At 35.5% G+C, this 21,838-nt stretch overlaps 1 protein-coding gene across 2 annotated transcripts in view; it reads left to right on the top strand.

Moving 5' to 3' along the window:
- The window catches only part of LOC138700204 (limbic system-associated membrane protein-like), a 1,013,135-nt gene that overhangs the window by 129,277 nt on the left and 862,020 nt on the right, over positions 1 to 21,838 (top strand). For both annotated transcript variants that reach the window (XM_069826646.1, XM_069826645.1), the window contains exon 2: positions 6,391 to 6,591. In XM_069826646.1, the coding sequence (XP_069682747.1) occupies positions 6,391 to 6,591 (201 nt within the window). The remainder of the gene's footprint in view (positions 1 to 6,390; positions 6,592 to 21,838) is intronic.

Below are 21,838 nucleotides of genomic sequence, written 5' to 3'. Positions count from 1 at the left end.
CATGCTGTCTGTCTCTCAGTATGTAAATTTTTACCTCGGTACACACCTTCACTAAATTGTGTACACCAATGTGCCTGGGTTAAGTCCTAAATCACTCCGCTGTGAAGAGAAGGCATGTGTCAATGTTGATAGTGATTCGTCCGTCGGATGGGAACTTTAAGCCTAGCGGCCCGCTTGGTGCTATTCGACAGTAGGCTACGTGCCGGCACCGGGTTTCCCCTTCTCCCTTCCTCACCATCATCATCCTCACCCATTCCGTACACTCACGAAAATTTAAGCATACACTCACCCTAGTACACTACATATGTAACTCTTCACAGATACACATCATGCATAGCGTGGCCCGCCGAAGTGGTGTGCAATTGAAAATGGGTCACAGTCCGGCCATCTATCCGCAGTATGCGGAACCCGAATCACGCAAGTGAAGTGGGCCAGCATTACATACACACACAGATAAATCATTAGAATGAAATACATGTTAGTCATTCAAAATGAACATAAAAATTATCAGAAAATATTATTATATTAAAATTTAAGATAATTTTAGCCCATTTCAGTTGTGTGGATTTAGAGGGAAGAATTATGACTATGTCGTGTATAGTTCCTGATGTAGCTCAGTCGATAGAACATCCGTGCGCTAAGCGAAGGGTCCCGGGATGGATGCCGCTGGTCCCGGAACAATTTTTCCCTTGAAATTATTCAAGCTTGCTTCACAGGGAGCTTCTACTTGAAAGCAGATTTGAATAATTTTAAGATAAACTCATTTCTGCCGATTGTATTTTTCTTTTATCTCTTTCTTTTATTATCCAAGAGTCACTTCCAAACATAATAATTGAAATAGCTATTATCTTGTAAAATTTTGTTTTTTTTTCTTTCCTTCTCTTATTTTGAAGTGTTCTATTGATTGTTCCACATATTGATTGAAATTTATTATCTTATTTTCAAAGTCTCTATCTACATAAATAAGTTATATTACCCTACTTTCTAAATAATCGAAGTGAGAGACTTGTTCTAGAGATTTATTTTCTATTATTTTTTTCGAGCGTACAGGGTATTTTCCACAGCGAATCATTACCTCAGTTTTCCTTGAAGATATTTTTAGATTCAACTGTTTCCCTAGTTGATATAACATGTACCGATTGTTATAAATCGCCTTCAGGATTTTGTATTATCGCTATATCGTCAGCATAGACCGCTAAATTAGTACATGGAGAAATTTGTTATTTTTCAGTTTACGTAAACCAGCTTAATATAAATCTTGAAAAGTCCACACTACTCAGTAGCTGTCACACTGTGAAAAAAACATTCTCATAATGTCAATATGTCATTACGAAAGTCTCCTAAGAGTTAATTTATAATCGAGGGCTTAATGTGAAACTAACGTAACTACAATTTATGTTTTATTCACAACACAATTCTTAACAGGCAGTACGCTTATTTGATGTTTTGTAGTTACCAATTCTGTTGTATACAAGACTCTTCGGAACTGAGTTAGGACTTTTTGTGACCAAATAGAAGAAGGAATTATTATCGAGTGGTGTAAAGATGTAAAAATGTCAATTTTTGTTGTTTTTTTTTTGTTATGTAAAACTGAGCGAAAATGAGTAATAATAATAATAATAATAATAATAATAATAATAATAATATGTATTTATTTATTTATTTTATTGCTAGTAAGTTACAAATGAATGCAAGTTAATACAATATAATATAAATTAGCCCACTCCTGAATGAGTAAGACTCGTGCTCAGGAGGGGATTCCAATACAGACAAAAATAAAATTAAAACTGAGAGTGAATACAGATTAAAAAGTGTTAAATAACTTTAAACCCAAACTACAAATCCAATACAAATTTGTTTATTTTTTATTAATTTGGAGAGGATTAGGGGTTAAAATAATATTAGAATAAAATTTGTTTAATAACACCGTTATGCATTTCAGAACTTATTTCCTGTTGTATTCAATCTGATAGGCGATTCTAAACTGATTTTTTGTGCTGAATTCGAAAATAATCTCCATTTTCCCCCATCACGTCAGGTTTTCAGACAATTCATGAATAACTAGAAATGAAATTATAGCTTTGTGAAACGTCATAAAAATTATTTTCAACAAGAATTTGAGAAAAACTAGGCCACAATTTGTTATTTGTCACTAATTAATCATTAATTAATATTAATTAATAATTATAAGCACTTTCATAAACTTACCTCAATATTGCACTTCAAATTTTGTCCTCCTTGACCTCTTTGCATGTTGTGCAGAGCAGTCCCTTTTTAACATCCAGCAATAGTCCGCAATGTTTCCATTATGAAGCAAAACACGTTTAAGACTTTTCTCAGAAGAATCTATGAAGAACCTCCACTCTTTGGAATTATAGTTTATGTTGTAAAATTTTAAGACGACAAGGATGTCTTGGAAATACACTAAATTTTCTTCTTCAGCAAAAAAAGGGACAAGTTCCTTCTGACGATGCCTGTACTATGAAAAATATTTACCTTCAGCCAATACTTTCTTTTCTTTTAGCCTAGAACCCAATAGTTCTGCTGATTCCTTAGCCAAACTTAAATCCCTCACTAAATCATTAACCTCACTTAGATTGAAACATCTATCATCACCAGTATTGTCTGGTTCATAAGTATGATCCACTGGAGATTCAGTTTCAGTGCATCTGGATCCAATTGGCAGTGTATCTGATTCAGGGGGTAGCGGAACGGGAATATCAGGACCATGAGGTACGGCCCGAATGGCAGAGGGAATGTTAGGATATAGAATCTCTTTCTTGTTTTTAGCAGTATATCCAGCTACCTTAACTGTACAAAAATAACAATTGTCTCCATGATTTGTAGTTTCCCTCCAAATCATAGGGATACCAAAGGGCAATGACTTCCTTTTTTCCATTTTTCCAACTCCTCAACTCTTCAACACAACTACAACATACTTTATGGGGGCACCAGGATTTGTTCTGGTCTCCTAACTTAATACCAAAATATTGAAAGTTAGTGTTCTTTACAAAAGTTGTTATATTCTGTCTCTGATTTACTAACGTATATGGCCCACATATATTGCGAAACAAATTTGGATCATTTACACAACCACGTTTCGACATTTCAATGGAAAAACACTATTATTTTGTACTGCCGCATAAAAATGAGAACTCACACACTTCACTTTTACACGACAACCAACAACACAAAACTGAACCTCTAATTTTAAAACAACTTTTAAAAGGGGATAGGTTCATTATCTCAGTAAGGAAATCTGTAGCCTCATAAGCTGGATTGCACTTCCATAAATAAATATATATACAGGGACCCTATGTAATTTCTCTAATTCATTGTTAGTTTTAATAGCAATCTCTAAAAGTAAATATTTCCTTCATAATTTTTTATGACCTGAGACACTAAAAATTTCAACTTCCTCTTTATAGATAACGTTGGGTGCAGATAGATAAAAATCTCCAAGAATAAACAACGGATGTCTTAACCTCGGTTCATTTGAAGGGGAAGGGTACAATTTTGTACATCCCCTAAGGGCTGATACGGTCAGTAGATTTTAATTAATATCAAATACAAACTTAATAAAATATATTATGATACATTTTAAGTAATAAAGTTTAAATTATAAGTTGTCGTGCGTTTTTAACAAATGACAAGCACACTGTAATATTACTATATTACGAAAAATATTGAAACCATAAAATTTTGAAATGTAAAAAATTCTGACGTGGTACGCGAAAACGGATTTCATTTTTGCAATCAGTGTGAAATTGTGAATCAGAAACGCTCATTTATTTCAAAACAACAAAATCCATGCAGAACGGTGTAATCTACGACCTTGTCTCATGCTATGATAAAAAGTTACATTAGTTTTACATTTAGGTTCAGATAAACGGAGAGAATTCATATTTTTAGTTCTGTATTTATGTATATACCTTTCAATGTTGTTAAGATTTGTATGAAAATATTTTAATAAAATAAAATAATAGATTTCTTTAATATCGAAAAGTTTGAAATGTTAAATGTTTAAACAACAATTCAGTTGAGAAATATTTCTACTTTTGTAAAACAAATGTTTAATACTTTTTTCTGTAGTAGGCCTAAAATTAACGGATAAAGGTTGGATTTATAAGTTCCACCCCAACCTATATTACCATACATAAAAAATTTAGATTGAAATAATGCTAAATAAATTATACGTAAACGGTTAATTGACAAAATATTCCCTAGAACAACAAAGTAATATAATGTTTCATGTAATTTATTACAAATATAATGAATATGATTATTCCATTTTAAATAATTATTATCATTAATAAAATTATACCTAAGTATTTAACCTCATTAACTTAATTAATCAGATTAATAATAATAATAATAATAATAATAATAATAATAATAATTCGGACAAAAATTTAACATCTCTGGGCCCATGGTGGGTATAATAGATCTGAATATTTAAATACAGATAACAGCTATCAATTCTTGCCTTCTTCGGACACCAATATTACAGCTAAGATCAATGTTTAATATGAAATCCTTTCAACATAGGAGATCAGTTTACACAATTTTATTCCTCAGGACAATACTCACAAACAAAATTGATTCTTCAGATATATTGAAATTAATTCCCTTTCATGCCCCATTCGTTAAGTCACGTGAAAATTACTTTTCTATATTCATAGATCAAAGACAGTCAGTCATAAAAATTCCTCCCACATCAGAATTTTGTCCCTTTAGGATAAACATTCATCCCTAATCAGAATTTTGTCCCTTTATGATAAGTTAAATAATCCCAATGATATTGATTTATTGTTAGGAACAGGTGATATATTTAAGAAACACATTTATGGAAATGGTTAATTGAGAAACTACTTCTCTCTCGCTCATTATATTCAGTATATTCAGGTCATTCAATTTACTTATTGTATATGTTATATTAGACACCGGATATTTAGGAAAATGCCTATTTTATTTGAATGTTCATATTTAAACGCTTCCAATAAATTTGCACGAATCAGAGAAATGAAACATTCTGATGAAGTTTGATCTTGCCTTTGACGCCTTTTTTACTTTAATATATACTTTTTTTGCACTTTTCTTGCTTTTATATTTACCTTTTTTTGCATTTTTCTTTATATGACTACTCACTCAACAGTACTGCATTTATTTCTGCGTTCGAAAGTAAGGAAATTGCAGTTCTTATAGTAGCCGTGATATGGAACACCCTGTTGTTGTTTCACTTACTCCAGAATCGACCTTGTCCTTACCCAGCACTGATACCTGACTCCAGCACTGACCTACCCCATTAATTCCTAGCTTAGTTTCCTCATGAGTGAAGCTTTATTGGTGCCACTTATGAGGTTCAAACCTGTCTTGGTACAGTTGAGTAAACAACAACAAACATCAGTTACTAGTCGAATACATGAAGCGTTGGATTTCCACGCTGATAACCCGGTTTCGAATCTCGGTGAGTCCAACTATAATTTTAGTGGACAAAAACTGTGCTTGCTGGTAGGACTTCGCTGCTCTACCGACGTCTCATTATTGTTACATTAATCATCGTCACACCGATTTTGTCCAATAAACGTGACAGAAGTTTGTGCGTTAATTTTGAAAAGTTGCTTGTTTATTGTAACTCAAATTATGGACGTGAAGTTGTGGATGAGTAAGTACAAGTGAAACAGGTCTATAGAACAGAGAAACTACTTTTCCAGTATACTTTGTTAAGTTACTTATGGTCTTATGGAAGTTTACTCTATGAATTATGGATGATTCAGTATAACTTCAGTGAATTTTATTGCCTTATTTTTTGTTGTTTTTAGAACCTATAAACGCCTAAAATACCATTTTTAGTGCCATAACTTCCAATGTCTAGTTATAATACTCTGCTGCAAATATAGGGTAAAGGTTGGTAATACTGTGATACGAGTAATATTGTGATAGTTATTTTTGAGAATTTATTACAATTTTACTGAGCGAGAGAAGGACCGGTTTTGTGCAGCAACTTGCCAACGAACATTCCCTTAATACGTTGATGCAAAAAACCGATCTTCCTCTCGCTCAGTAAAATTGTAATAAATTCTCAAAGATAACTGTCATAATATTACTCGTATCACAGTATTACTAACCTTAATTCTAAAATTGTTTTACATTATTAACTAATTTCTTCTTTTTCTTGTAAAGTAAAAATGTTAAGGTGCTTTTATGGGTAGTAATGCCTCTGTACTTTCAAATAAATAATTAAAAAATAGATAACCTCATATAATAGTGGAGATTATTTTAAACAAGTTGTAAGCAAAATATAGTATTATTATGTATGAATTAAAGCTGCAGTCGTTAAGCTTTTGTTAAATGCAGATAGTGAGAACATCGAACGTCGTCTCGTTTCAGGCCACTACGTGTTGGCGTGGAAGAAGGGCATTGCAGTTCTAGCAGCTGGCCCCACAAAGGTGACACCCGATAACCGAATTCGCTTGGTGGATGGTTACAATCTGGAAATCAGCAACGTACAAACACAGGACGCGGGAGATTACGCCTGTCAGATTGCCACGTTGCAGCCCATTGAGATTATCCATACGGTGGAGATTCTTGGTGAGTAACGCATGTCCAGCATTCTGCCTCTGCCTTTAATGCAGATTCTTATTACATTGAATACATATTTATATGAGGTTCTGCACATTTATTTTGCTTTTATTAACGACCTAAGAATAATATGAGTATCAAAGCATTATGAGAATATGTCTTGCTTATATAAATGTGACCAAAATCAATGTACGTAGATACGGAAGCATTGAGAAGAATTAACTTGTAATAACAGTATAAGAATAATCGAAACAACAAAATAATTACGAAAATAATTTTATGCTCGACCATGCCGAAATGTAGTAATTATACACCTGGTAGCAGCCCTTTAATGGACCTCATTAAAGTATACCTATTCATTAAAGTTCAGGTTTTCCACCAATCAGAAAGCAATATGAAAGCGCAAGTATCGATTATTCTCGGATATGCAATCGAAATACAACTAGCGAAACGTCACGGAGGCTGGAAATCCAATACTGTCGCAGAAGGTTATGTTCTGTTACTATTTATTGGCGTTAATTGTAAATAATAAAAAAGGTAAAAAAGGTAAAGGTATCCCCGTAACATGCCATGAAGGCACTTGGGGTGGCATGGAGGTAGAGCCCCATGCTTTCCATGACTTCGGCACTAGAATGAGGTGGTGTGGTCGGCACCACGCTCTGACCGCCTTTTACCCCCGGGAAAGACCCGGTACTCAATTTTATAGGAGGCTGAGTGAACCTCGGGGCCGTTCTGAAAGTTTGGCAACGAGAAAAAATCCTGTCACCACCTGGGATCGAACCCCGGACCTTCCAGTCCGTAGCCAGATGCTCTACCAACTGAGCTACCCGGCCGCCCAATTGTAAATAATATTCAAATAAATTCAATTTGTCATCTCGTTTTTCAATGTCTAAATCAATTTCCAAGATTAATGTTCATTTTATTGTCTAGATTATATCAAGGTCAATGATATTTGTTCCTCGGAAAAAAATCAATACTTTCGCGTCTGCGCACATCTCACAATTTACGAGATTGCACAAGGTCACTTCCGCTCCCAGTCAGATAAGAATAATATGAATACTTATGAATAATTTCAAGTTAGAAATATGGTCGAGCATAAAAAGTCGTATGAAACTTGCCTATAATGGTAATTAAGACGCTCGTATGAAAATTATGAAACTCGCTTGCGCTCGTTTCATAAACGTACTCGCGTATTAATTACTACCATTATAGGCTCGTTGCATAATGTACTAATGTTCAGTGACGATGTCGTGTATAATTCAACTACAGAAATTTGTGAGTAAATTGTAATTAGTGAAAGAATGGAATAATGTTGCAATATATCCCGTATTTTATTTAATAACTATTTCGACGAGTCTGTGAGGACGTAGAAATCGAGAGTACGGTAAATTATAAGTTCAAAATAATAGTTTAAACATCTCTGTTCTATCAATCCTTCATCATATGGTAATGCAGAATTCCTGCACGGAAATATCGTATGTACTTCGGTGTACCATAATAATATGTTATACGTACGTAATCACTTAGTGATTAAAGACGGCGCTCATCCCGTCGGATCTCGGCCACTTAGTCACTTGTAATGAGCGCACCTCTGTACATAGTGCGTTGGACATTGCGCTACTGTCACATATTCTGTGACACAATACGTGAGGGTAGGCCACCAAAGGGAAAACTGAGAGATAGAACTTAAACTGAGGGGATTCTATCCGGCATCGGAACTGGAATTCGGTGAGGCTTATGGCCGGTATTATAAACTCCGTTTAAACTTTACGTTCAGTTTGAACTGAAGCTTTTCGTTCTGCTTCGTATTATAAACCTGAACTACGAGTTAATCTTGAGTTAACTTGAGTTTAACTTGATCGGCAGTTCTCTGTCATTTAAACTACAGTTCAAGGCTCAACAGTGCAAGATGGCGGTTCCCGCAATACACATGGATATTACTGGTGTTTTCCAAGACCATATGAGTGACGATAAATGAGTGCTCAGTATTACTGAACGACCACGGCGGCCAAGAATTTTTCGAAATAGAGTGCACCACTTTGAAATGTACATAACTGAACATAAGTTTTAAAACAGATTGAGACTTTTGAAACAGACAACCCTAACCTTCAGAATTAGAGTAGGCCTAACCTTGTTTCGAAAAATTGAAACTCGGACACAACATGCAACAGAAAAATGAGAAAGTGCAAAAATATGTATTTTATCGTTTGAATTTAAAGATTATTTGAAAAGATAAATGATTTCTTTTTCATTTTTGAAAACATTCTGTTGAATCTCTGCATTACTTACTAGTTGCGCTGCGCTATTTTTCCTCTGGCAGTAGGAATACTGAAAACGATAGAAAATTTCGAAGGTGTCCGTAAATCTACCATAAACCTATTGCGCATTGTACCGTGTGTTGCAGACAGCCTCCTGATAAGACTTACTATGGGGCCGGATTTATAAACACAAATAATATTACCTAATCTTACTAGACTCATAAAATAATTTTATTGTTTGAATTCTGTTTTATAAATATTCTAGACAACACATAAAATACGCACACTAATATTATTACTTCATTACTCAGTTGATTCTGGAGCTACGTCGCGGATGGTCATGCAAGGTTTAGTTTGGTTGCATTGTGTTTCGGAGTATAACGTTGGTAGCCAGCGTTAAGAAACTATTTGAGATTAAAGGTACGATCACACGTCGCTACTTTTGCAGCGCTGCAGTACAAAAAACTGCGCAACTCTTGTACTGCGACGTGTGAACAACGGTGCAACCCGAAAAGTAGCGGCTGCCGAACCTGCTGCCCGCTACTTTTCCATGCTGCGCGCAACTTAAAAGTAGCGACGTGTGAACAGGGTTCTCAGGGTTGCAGCCGCAGCATTTTTGATATCGGTTTTGTTGAAACTTTTGCTGCGGTTGCAACCAGTGTTACCACCCGAATGTGTCAATGATACTTTTATTGTTTGGATATATTTTAATGTTAAATGTGATGAAAATAAATTATTTGTAACAGTTATTAAATACACATCACAGTCTGAGCATAATTGGTGACGATATAATTCATTTTTTAAATTTTCCGTAGCGTAGTTCCAAACAGGAGGGTTGCCAACATTGATTATGTGAATATACTGTTGTTTATCATTTAAGTATATAGGCGTTTTTAAAAGCTTTATAGTAAAAATAATGTCAATTTCTGAATACTAGATACGACAGAAAAGCAAATAATAGATGAGGAAGCTTTCGCATGAGTTTCTTAATAATGTGAACATAACCACAAAATGTATATTGAGAAGTCAACACGGAGATGGAAACCTGCAGCATGACTGCGGCTGCAAAAGTAGCGCCTTGCGTGTGAACAGACTCGCAACCTCCAGTTGCAACTTTTGCAGCACTCGGGTTGCGCAGCACAAAAAGAAGCGTGCAGCGCGCTACTTTTGGCTTACGTGTGAACACGACACGCAACTTTTGCAGCTGCAGTACAAAAGTAGAGCTGCAAAAGTAGCGACGTGTGACCGTACCTTAAGTCTGACAAGCATACTGAAGTATGCGGTATTAGTCCTCTTTCCTCTTTAGGTTTTATTATGATACTCTCTCTGATATCGAAGAACAAAGATGTTTTTTAATGAAGGTTCTCCACGAGTGTCGGCTATTTTAAATCAATAATATAATTAAACAGTTGCGACCGTCTTCTTTTCTTTCCTAGCAGTAATACTAATCGTATTCCACTACGGTTTAACTTAACAGAGACTCTGTAATACGGCACATTGAGTTAAACTCACGGTTAGGTTTAACTTAGGTTTAACATAATCTTTAGATTAACCGTATTTATAAAACCGGGCCTTAGTGGGTAAAGCGTCAGTACGTAGAGCTGATACCGGAGAGAATTTTTCTCTATTCTATCCATCCTTCATCATATAATAACGACAGGTAAAATTTCGCATTTTTGCATGATGAAATGCTGCCAGTTTCTCTTACAGACGTTATCTGTATTGTTGCAAATAAGCATACCGTAATTTTTAAACAGCACATGGTATGTTAACGCGTAGGTAGCAACCTTATTTTTTGCAGTGGAAAATTGGATATAAAGTGCGGTTTATATTCGGGCCAATACGGTACATATTGTCTAGATAGGAGTAGTGGAGGATGTAAAAAAAAACACAAGCAAACAAAAATTGTTTAAAATATATTTTCTTAACTTAGCCTTACACAAGCTGGTGAGTTTTATGACAGGTACAGCGCTATAAAATAGTTAACAGTCAAGATAGGGAGTTTAAAAATAATCTGAAATATTTTCGAAATGCATAACATGTTCAGCTAAGTCTTCCTATTCATTTTTATCTCTTTATTTTCTTGGCCTTGTGAAAACTGGAAGCAAGGATTTCTTGTTTATTATTATTATTATTATTATTATTATTATTATTATTATTATTATTATTATTATTATTATTGTTAATTCCTGCATGAAGCAGTCGTTAGGGTAAAATAAGAGCACTCAGATCTCGTCATTTTCACTCCTAGTGAAGGTGGTTGATACAGAGTCATGAAACAGAGGTAGCAATCGAGATAGTGAAAGGCCGCAACATGTGTCCTATAGACCAAGTTTACGAGAAACGCACTTATCTGCTTGTTGTTGCACATAAGTTGTCATTATCTGGGCGCCGTGTCATTAGGCTGACTGCATAACAGCACGAAAGTAGTGACGTGGGCAGGCTCCCCGCGTGATCGCCTACCGTTTGGCGCTACAACGTAATCTCTGGCACCAGAACCAGATCTTGATTTATAACTTCTTTCCGTCTTTTCTCCGCCCCTCCTCGTTCCCCATCACCTCACTCTACCAACCATGTCAAGGGCTTACTCAATCCAGCTACCTTACTCCCCGCCTGATCCTCGGGGCGAAGATACGAGCTTCAAAGTGTAGCTTATTTTACACGTACAAATTTGAGTCCCTGATCAAGTCTACCAACACAAAGGCTTTCAGAATTGTCTGCTAGACAACGCAGTTATCGTCTACCGTTCCATTTCTTTTGTCCCTCACTTCAAACGATTGTACTCGTATTTTTGCCTGGGGTATTTTTCTCGTGTTCTTCAGACTTTTAGTTTATTTATTCATAATTACTCTTTCTTCATTTAATTATGTGTAAAATTATTACAGATTTCTAAGAAGTACAGTGTAATTGATATAAAAGGAGTGGTTTTTAAAATTGTCTCATTTACGTTTAATGGCGGTTATATACCAGGGAATTCGATAAATAATGGCAACAGTGCTGTAAATCAGTGCTCCTAGAGGTGACTATTAAAATCTTGTAGTCATATTTTGTAAATATAGTAGCTATTTCTGATTTATAATAAACAATACATCCCTAAAGGCAAGAAACAGAATTGCTTCATAAAAGAGAGAAACATGCAACTCGTGATTTAGGGCAGTGGTCGTCAGCACTCTCTGAAATGGGTAAAGGGTAAGCGGAGCCGTCCCGTGTGCCCCGTCGTGCAGCAGGAAGAGGTAGAGAGCAGCTAGAAGCTACGAATGTACCATAGTGCAATGTGTTCTCAGCGGGTAAGAGACGCTAGCCCCAGGGTGTACTGTGCTGATGATCGCTGATTTAGAGCATTACAAGAAACCTGTGGGAGAGAAGTGCTACCATACTGAACTATTGCAAGTTGAGTGGAAGCGAGGCATTCACTTTCAATCAAGAGTTGACATCCGAAGAGCTTTAGATTTGCCAGAAATTCTGCTGCAGATGGAGTCCGCCGTCTTCCAAGAATTTGGCAATGTATTATTGACATGGCAGGAGACTATATTTGAAGTATGTAATGTCAAATGTAACCTAAATAAATTTAGCGTCAAGCAGTAACTATGTTGCCATTACTTTTCGAGTGCCCTAGTATATGCAACTACTCTCTGAATGCAGAGTTGCCTCTGAGATAATTTGAGTGCTCACCCTCACAGTAAAACCTGAAAAACGTCAGATTTTAGTACATACATTGGATTCCACTAATGCCGTCTCGTTCTTAGTTGTACGCTCAACGAAACTATGTCTTCTATACCAACCCCTATTGTGGACGTGTTTCTTGTTTCGCCTATTTTTTGCAGTCCGGTTTTCAGTTATGTTCATGCTAAAGTAGCAGCTGCACCGTCATCACAAATTACAACTCGCTCGCGATTCATGCCAAAATTTCAGAGGTGCAGCGGCACGCCGCTGTTAATAGGAATGGCCATATCTGTGTCTTGCATACCTACCTGCATAACAGGGGTATGGGGGATGATGTAGTGCATTTAAACGCAACTTCGAAACGTGACGGCATTAATGTTGTTATTGTTTGGTCAACTGCCCGAAGACAGGTTTGAACCTCATAAGTAACACCAATAAGGCATCACTCATGAGGAAACTAGGCCAGGAGATAATGGGGTAGGGTGGCAAGTTCCTTTTCCCCTCCAATGCATTCATCGTCGCTTAGCTATATATTCCACTAATCAGACTGCAGATGCATAATTGTTCTTCCTCTGACTCATACTGTCAAGTGAGACGTATTGCCTGATAATAGATATACTTATCAGCCAGAACCTCAATCAGAGGTAATAATGTTGTAATAATAATTAATAATTGTACATCACTATCCTTCGCTAGATGTTTCTGATACATCACTGCAGTATGCCGTGGTAAATGCTGTTATTTTAAAATTGTCAATTATTATTCGTGGTTGATTTCGATAAATTCGAATGTTTAAGATAACCTCAGAAGAATAAATCTCGTGCTGTTAAGTTTGGCGATTTCGGTGGCGACAATTCTTTTTAGGAATTACTCTCTCGTCGAAGAAACTTCTGATTGGGACGCTCAGTTCAGCTAACAAGTTCAGCTGTCTTTTTCAAAATAATTTTGAGTCAGTTCTATGTTTTCCAAATATTCAACAAATTCCTCGAAAATACAACTGTACGAGTCTTTGTCCACAATGACGGTCAGAAATGATTTCACTATTCGGCTTGCTGAAACTTCAATATCCTGCAGGAGCAGGAGTGTTTCATAAATACCTCGTGGGCTATGAAAGGCCTAAATGTGTGTGTTTTGGGAATTCATATAATTATTCAGGGAGGTGGAGCCAGACTTAATCTGTGAATCACATGACGTTTAGGGAATCAGGGAGCCGCAAAATTAAAGCCAAGAACCACGTGCAATAACGAACTTCTTTCATCTTAGGCCTATTTGGCTTCTACATCTCGTGTAGAGTAGCAATTCTGTATGGCCGTAGTTTAACTATTTTTTCCCATCTTTGACATGCGAAGCTAGAATACCCTGCTTTCTGAAGTAAATGACGTAATAATCTTCTGTTCAAACTATTTTATTCTCCTATTGTGGGTAGTGCTGAAATTGCAACTTTTTCAGCTATACTTCTATGTAATGTTCAATACAATGTTCCTCGTGTTCCAACTGTTCTTTCTGCTACTGTATACATCTAGCTAGTTTTCAATAAATTGTTCTTCGTGTTCAGATTGTTTTTTCTGCTATACTTCTAGCTAGTGTTCAATAAATAGTTCTTCATGTTCCAGCAGTTCTTTCTGCTATACTTCTAGCTAGAGTTCAATACATTATCCGTCGTGTTGCAACAGTTCTTTCTGCTATACTTCTAGCTAATGTTTAATATATTATTCATGTTACAACTGTTCTTTCTTCTATACTTCTAGCTAGTGTTCAATACATTGTTCTTCGCGTTGCAACTGTTATTTCTGTTATACTTGTAGCTAGAATTTAATATATTATTCTTCGTGTTTCAACTCTTCTTTGTGCTATACTTCAAGCTAGTGTTTAATATATTTTTCTTCGTGTTGCAATTGTTTTTTCTTCTATACTTCGAGGTAATGTTCAATACATTGTTCTTCGTGTTCCAGCTGTTCTTTCTGATATACTCGTAGCTAGTATTTCATATATTGTTCTTCGCGTTCTAACTGTCTTTGTTCTGTACTTCTAGATATGATTAATATATTGTTCTTCGTGTTGAAACTGTTCTTTGTTTTATACTTCTAGCTCGTGTTTAATATATTGTTTTCATGTTGAAACTCTTCATTGTTCTATACTTCTAGCTCGTGTTTAATATATTGTTCTTCGTATTCCAACTGTTATTTGTTCTATACTTCTAGCTCGTGTTTAATATATTGTTCTTCATGTTGAAACTCTTCATTGTTCTATACTTCTAGCTCGTGTTTAATATATTGTTCTTCGTGTTCAAACTGTTATTTGTTCTATACTTCTAGCTCGTGTTTAATATATTGTTCTTCATGTTGAAACTCTTCATTGTTCTATACTTCTAGCTCGTGTTTAATATATTGTTCTTCGTGTTGAAACTGTTATTTGTTCTATACTTCTAGCTCGTGTTTAATATATTGTCCTTCGTGTTCAAACTGTTATTTGTTCTATACTTCTAGCTCGTGTTTAATATATTGTCCTTCGTGTTCAAACTGTTATTTGTTCTATACTTCTAGCTCGTGTTTAATATATTGTTCTTCGTGTTGAAACTGTTCTTTGTTCTATACTTCTAGCTCGTGTTTAATATATTGTTCTTCATGTTGAAACTCTTCATTGTTCTATACTTCTAGCTCGTGTTTAATATATTGTTCTTCGTGTTCAAACTGTTATTTGTTCTATACTTCTAGCTCGTGTTTAATATATTGTCCTTCGTGTTGAAGCTGTTCTTTGATCTACACTTCTAGCTCGTGTTTAATATATTGTTCTTCGTGTTGAAACTGTTCTTTGTTCTATACTTATAGCTCGTGTTTAATATATTTTTCTTCGTGATGAAACTGTTCTTTGTTCTATACTTCAAGGTAGTGTTCAATACATTGTTCTTCGTGTTCTATCTGTTCTTTCTGATATACTCGTAGCTAGTATTTCATATATTGTTCGTCGTATTCCACTGTTCTTTGTTCTATACTTCTAGCTCGTGTTTGATATATTGTTCTTCGTGTTGAAACTGTTCTTTGTTCTATACTGCTAGTTCGTGTTTAATATATTGTTCTTTGTGTTGAAACTGTTCTTTCTTCTATACTTCTAGGTAGTGTTCAGTACATTGTCCTTCTTGTTCCAACTGTTCTTTCTGCTATACTTCTAGCTAGTTTTTAGTATAGACCTATTGTTCTTCGTGTTTTAACTGTTCCTTCTGCTATACTTCTAGCTAGTGTTTAATATATTATTCTTCCTGTTGCAACTGTTCTTTCTTCTATACTTCTAGCTGGTGTTCAATACATTTTTCTTCGTGTCGCATCTGTTATTTCTACTATACCTCTAGCTAGAGTTTAATATGCTGTTCTTCGTGTTCCAACACTTCTTTGTGCTATACTTTCAGCTTGTGTTTAATGTATTGTTCTAGTTTAACTTTTACTTCTTCTGAAATAATGGTAATGATTAATATATATTGTCCTTCCTTTTACAACTCCTACTTTCGCAGTAGGAATGAATGAAGTAACTTTACATATTTAATATGAAGAAATTGTTTATAATAGAAAAATGTAATAGCAATGGACAGCAAAACCCTTAAGTTTACATCTGTACTTGATGTGCATGCGCTGCGTTCTTACTCTTTGTCTGGACGTTATTGTTGAAAAGTTGCAAGCCGGCAGAATAAAACATGCTGTGTTGGAGCTAGGAAAGACAAATTCCACCATAACGGTACAACTACAATTTTACACACGTTTTTGTAAAGATCTACCATCTCGGGAGCATATCTATCGGTGGTAACATCAGTTCGAAGAACCTGTTGTGTGTAAAAATAAGAATACAGGACAGGCACGTGCATCAGATGCGAATATCGACAGAATCAGAGAAGTTTTCACTCGAAGCTAGCAAAAATCCATACGCCGAGCCAGTTGTGAGCTGCAATTGCCTCAAACAACCGTATGGCGTGTTCTTCGCAAGCAGCTTGTCAACCCATACAAATTACAGATGGCACAAGCCTTGGAACCAAATGATAAAAATGTACATCATCAGTTGTGTGGATATGTAGGCCTAATCAGAAATTGAAGATGAAGATTATATAGGCCTAGTTTTCTCTGACGAAGCTACATTTCTTGTAAACGGTAAGATCAATCACCATAACGTGTGAATAGAGGACACAGAGAATCCTCATTCCACCAATAAGTATGTCCGGGATTCACCGATGATCAATGTCTTCTGCACCATTGAACAAAATCTATGACTCACTTCTCTTCGCTAAAGGGATAGTCTGGGATAGTCTGTCTTGACATTCTGCAGCAGTTCCTAATCTCGCAATTAGAGGAAGACTCTAAAGAATACCCGTTCCAACAAGATGGTGCACCGACCTATTATCACACAACGTATTCCGAATCTCACCAGACCGGTGGCAAAAATGACGTCACGCTGCAGCGAAATAGGAACAAAACTGCTGGAAGGATCGGTGGCTGTCATGACGACTGTATAAGTTGTTGTCTGTGCTACGCTAGCAAGATTTTGCGAAATTTCCATACTGTCATCTCGTTCAAAGAAAAGAGAGCATAAACAATTTAATTCTTGAATCAGTAGTAATAACTGGTCCGTTGACATGTTCGCTCATAAGCCATTAACATATTGTTTTTACGTTATACTCATTACAAACAATACAGCAGAACCAAAGCAGAACACACCGCCATGACACAACAGTGCACGATTTCATTGGACTGCTAATTCCCGCCCTATACAAGAGCCAATCAGATTGACTGATGCTTCTATACATCCAGCACGGAATGTATAGTGTTACATGATGTGCATTTGAATGAAGTAACAAAATGATAAAATTCTATCCTCTACACTGGGAATTCATATGAACTCATTCTCGTAGTTGCGCCCTTCTATTATTGGTACCCTACAAGTAAAACTCAGCTCAGACTCCTCGCGCCGCGCGTGCTATACCCCTCTTACCCCCTGCAATAGGCGGGTTCTTTAATAAGCGGCTACTGGTATAGCTATAACGGCTACGGTTGCTGACATGTGCACTCAAAGAACAGCTGTAACAATAATCAATCAAGTGAATATAACATTACAAGATGTCAACATCGTCTCTTTCTAAGTCACAATCGGTATATTCATCACTGGAACAGCCCTCATATTTAAATTTTAAATATTTTAATTAAATTAAATTAATATTTAATATAAAACACTATGTGACTCCCTGACTCTGTAGCAATAACACGTGTTCAGTTCAGCATTAGAAGCAGTATTGCCAACTCGATTCATAAAAACTCTCTAAGATACAGTGCAGAAACCGCTAACTTGCTATATTTCCAATATAAAAATATGATTATTTTGCCACGGTGGGTATTAAAAACCGCTAAATCCCTATATAAGCAATACAAATTTCAGAAATTTTACCCGCTAAACTAATCCTGGAAAAAGCTAGATCTAGCGGAAAAACCGCTGAATTGGTAACACTGATTAAAAGATATCATGTACTGTACGTGCGCATGCGCATAGTGTCAGTGGTGTGATTGGAGTCGAGGAGCATGCTGGGAAAGGAAGCATACGTCATCTGCACGTAACAGTCACCCCGCTGGTTTCTGCGCACTGAATTTTCCTTGTCGGGTGCCTATAGTAGCTTTCTTTAGTTTTATTCGGTCTTTACATGTCAGAAAGATAGTATGTCATGAGTTCTTTTTTAAGTAGGTTTCGTTTGTATTAACGAAATCAGTTTAACAACCTCAACCTAAATGTGAATTATGAGCCATTAAACATTTTGAAACTTTAAATTTTTTGATATTAGACTATAAATGGAGGACGATACTACCACAAAAGAAAGTTTGAACCAAATCATAAAAATAAAGTAATATGCACAACGGCACTATTAAAGATAAAATAAATAAATAAACAACAAATAAATAAATACATAAATAAATATACAGGTGCATTTTAATGGATGATTCTGTTTCACCATCCTGTATGTATTGAAAGAAATTCAGTTGAACTTGTGTTTTGTTCTAAAAGTGTGATTTTCTCGCTAGAGGGTATAAAATTGTAAGTTACTTAAACTCTCCCTTAAACATTTATACATCGGTTATGAGCAGGTCCTGTTTTACATTGTATTCTTCACCTGACATGATTACGAAAATTAAATCCAGATGTTTGAGATGGGCAGGGCATGTAGCACGTAAGGGCAAATCCAGAAATTCATATAGAGCATTAGTTGAGAGGCCGGAGGGAAAAATACCTTTGGGGAGCCCGAGACGTAGAAGGAAGGATAATATAAAAATAAATTTGAGGGAGGTGGTATATAATTGTAGAGACTGGATTAATTTTGCTCAAGACAGGACCCGATGGCGGGCTTATGTGAGGGCGGCAATGTATCTCCGGGTTCCTTAAAAACATAAGTAAGTAAGTAAGTATGTTACATTATATGGAATGAAATATGTTTATTACTTTTGTATTCCATACTTATTAAAAGGGTTTTATATTGGTGCCTGAACTTGGTGCGCGGCGCAATTCTTGTAGCGTATTGTTCATTATTATCAGAGAAACTTTATTAGATATCATTGTAGGTTAGAACATTATGTTTGACGCCATTTGAAAATATATCCCCTTATCACCTCTAAAATCCGTGGATTTTGCAAAACTCATTTAGTTATACCATGTAGGTATATTAATGAGGTATGTATATTTCGCGAATGAATGTAAAAGTGTTTTACTTTGAAAGTCAATGCCATTGACCGACCTGAGTGACCCCTTTTTTAAAACGGGGAACGTGTCTTGGCTCATTCTCTATCTTGACAGCAAACTGAAGGCATGAAACGTTGACTGTGATGCTAATGAAATATGAGGCTTTATCATGCAACGAAACACAGTCAAGGGGGAAATGTATTAAATAAAAGGCACGAGTAACCATTAAAAAGGAGGGGAGGAGAGGAGGTTTGAACAAGTCGTAAATACCAAAAACCTCTCCCAAACATTGATTACAATAATTGAATGCTTTGCCGCGTGTTCGAGGGATTAGGCCAAACAAATAGACTCGTGTTGTAAATTATATGTTGTTCATAAGTCTTGCATGGTAAGCAGATTACAGGGTTTAGGCTTATAACTTCATGTATGATACGTGTTGTGCTAAATTTGGAAATATAAAGCGCACGACAATAGGGACAAAAAGAATTAACCAATAATGTCTTATTTTTATTTCGAACGCAAATTCACTGTTGAGTTCTGGACGTATTGCAAATATTTATACATTGTGATCCCTCATATTTATTATCTTAAAAGCGAGGAAAAACTAAATCCCAAGAACGTAATTGTTCATGGAGACATCATTGCCTGCCCTGCACGTTCCCCACACTTCAATTCTTTTGGTTTTTACTTGTGGAACTATTGTATACCGTAAAATGGGGTAACTTTGCACCTGCAGAGGTAACTTTGCACCATCTATGAAAAACTTTTATATAGGTCTAGGGGTATTTACGTGAACCAAATTCATCTGTTCATCACTTCCACCAATAGATGGAATATGTGTACAGTATTTTTCCACTGTTCGTGGTCATAGAATTTGTTTATGGTATGTCTATGCCTTAACAGAACGTGTACATAATTTGATTGAAATATAGATCGAATTAATTACCTTTCATCACAGATGGTGTGCACAATCTCAAGATAAGTTATACGTGTATCTGTTCCTTATTCATCCATTTAGACTTTCCATTTTTGCTTGTGCAGCTGTTTTGTCGGCAAATGGTGTTACAGAATAATTTTCTAACCCAGGTGAATTTGACGCTAAATTGGGGTTACTTTGCACAGTAACACAAACGAAGATTTTTTACAATTTTAATTGTATTATTTTGATTTGAGGACCTTCCATTAAGTTTAAAAACACTTACTATAATTCACACTTTGTATTACAGCTAAATTACTTCAATTTGTTTTCCTTTTTATTACATATTAAAGTAATACACGGTATTTCCCTGCCAAACTTGGTAACAATCTCCAAATATGCCAAAGGAAAATGTTGAGAAGGATACTAGGCTTATCACAAAGGGAACATAGTTCCAAATGAAGTGCTGCAAAAGATTTCTGCAATTGGTTCGGATTGGACAGGTACCAGGGAATAAAAACAAACACTGCTGTCATCAAGGCAGTGACGAAATCATTCAAATCCTGCAAATGAACTGAAAGGGAGGATATTATGTAATATGAATGGGAGGATGTAATTGGGAGACTAAATCCGCCAAAGAAAGTATCAAGAAAGGGCTTGCTTATATTCTATTCCAGAACTTGACACAAAATAATACGTATAATGTTTTACAGTTATTCACGTACTCTTACCTCGACTTGTCATTCGAAAGAGCTGAAAATATTTTAGAAACAACATTTTAGAAGAATGTGACAACTTATATTGAAAGTGTGTGTAGTTTTTTCAAAAAAAGTTTTGTCCGTGTTACTATTTATAGCAGTTTTTGAATCTGTGTTTCCATTTTTTTCTGTTCCTAATCCAGTATATTTTTATTGTTTAACACGTGTATGATACAATGTAACACTAGGAGTGGCAAACTTTGCACCACCCCTCTTAAACCTCTGGCGGTGTAAAGTAACTCCCAATTATGGGTAACTTTGCACCAATTTTTGACAGATTATAAATTTCAAAAGACATTAATTTTCGAAGATATGACTGGCTAAATATATTCCCGCATAGCCCTAGAACGTATAAAATAAATGCCCATCTCAATATTAGACATTTAAAGATTACATACAGACTGAAAACAAATTTTTAAGTAGGAAATGGTGCAAAGTTACCCCCATTTTACGGTACACATTGTTTATTTAATATTTTCATTTCATTTATTACATTCCATATATATATTAGCATTGAAGTTCTAATATGTCGAACAGGCCAAGAGTTATATTATGGCGAGATGAGATGAAGCCGAGGATTCTTCATAGATTAACGAACGTTTGCCTCACGTTTGGGTAAAATCTCTGAAAAATCCTAAACAGGTAGTAATCAGCCCAAGTGGGAATCTAACCGAAGCCCGAGTGCAGCTCTGGATCAGCAGGCAAGCGAGTCTGCCGATGGTTTTACTAAAAGTATACAAAATACAATAAGCAGATTATTTCAATTTACAAGTCCAAGCAATCGATCAGTTAAGGTATACAGAAATATACAATATCTAACGGGTAGTCTAGTTGAATTTAAAAGCATAAACAATTATTCAATTAGTTAAGCTATTTAAAATATGCTATACGTAATTTATTAATTCAATTGACAATCATAAAATTAATTAGTTTAGTTATAGGCTACAAAATTTACAATACAT

The sequence above is a fragment of the Periplaneta americana genome, chromosome 5 (assembly GCF_040183065.1).
Source record: "Periplaneta americana isolate PAMFEO1 chromosome 5, P.americana_PAMFEO1_priV1, whole genome shotgun sequence".
In the NCBI taxonomy this organism is placed as follows: domain Eukaryota; kingdom Metazoa; phylum Arthropoda; class Insecta; order Blattodea; family Blattidae; genus Periplaneta; species Periplaneta americana.
The sequence above is the reverse complement of the archived record's forward strand: the minus strand, read 5'-3'. Positions and strand labels throughout refer to the sequence as shown.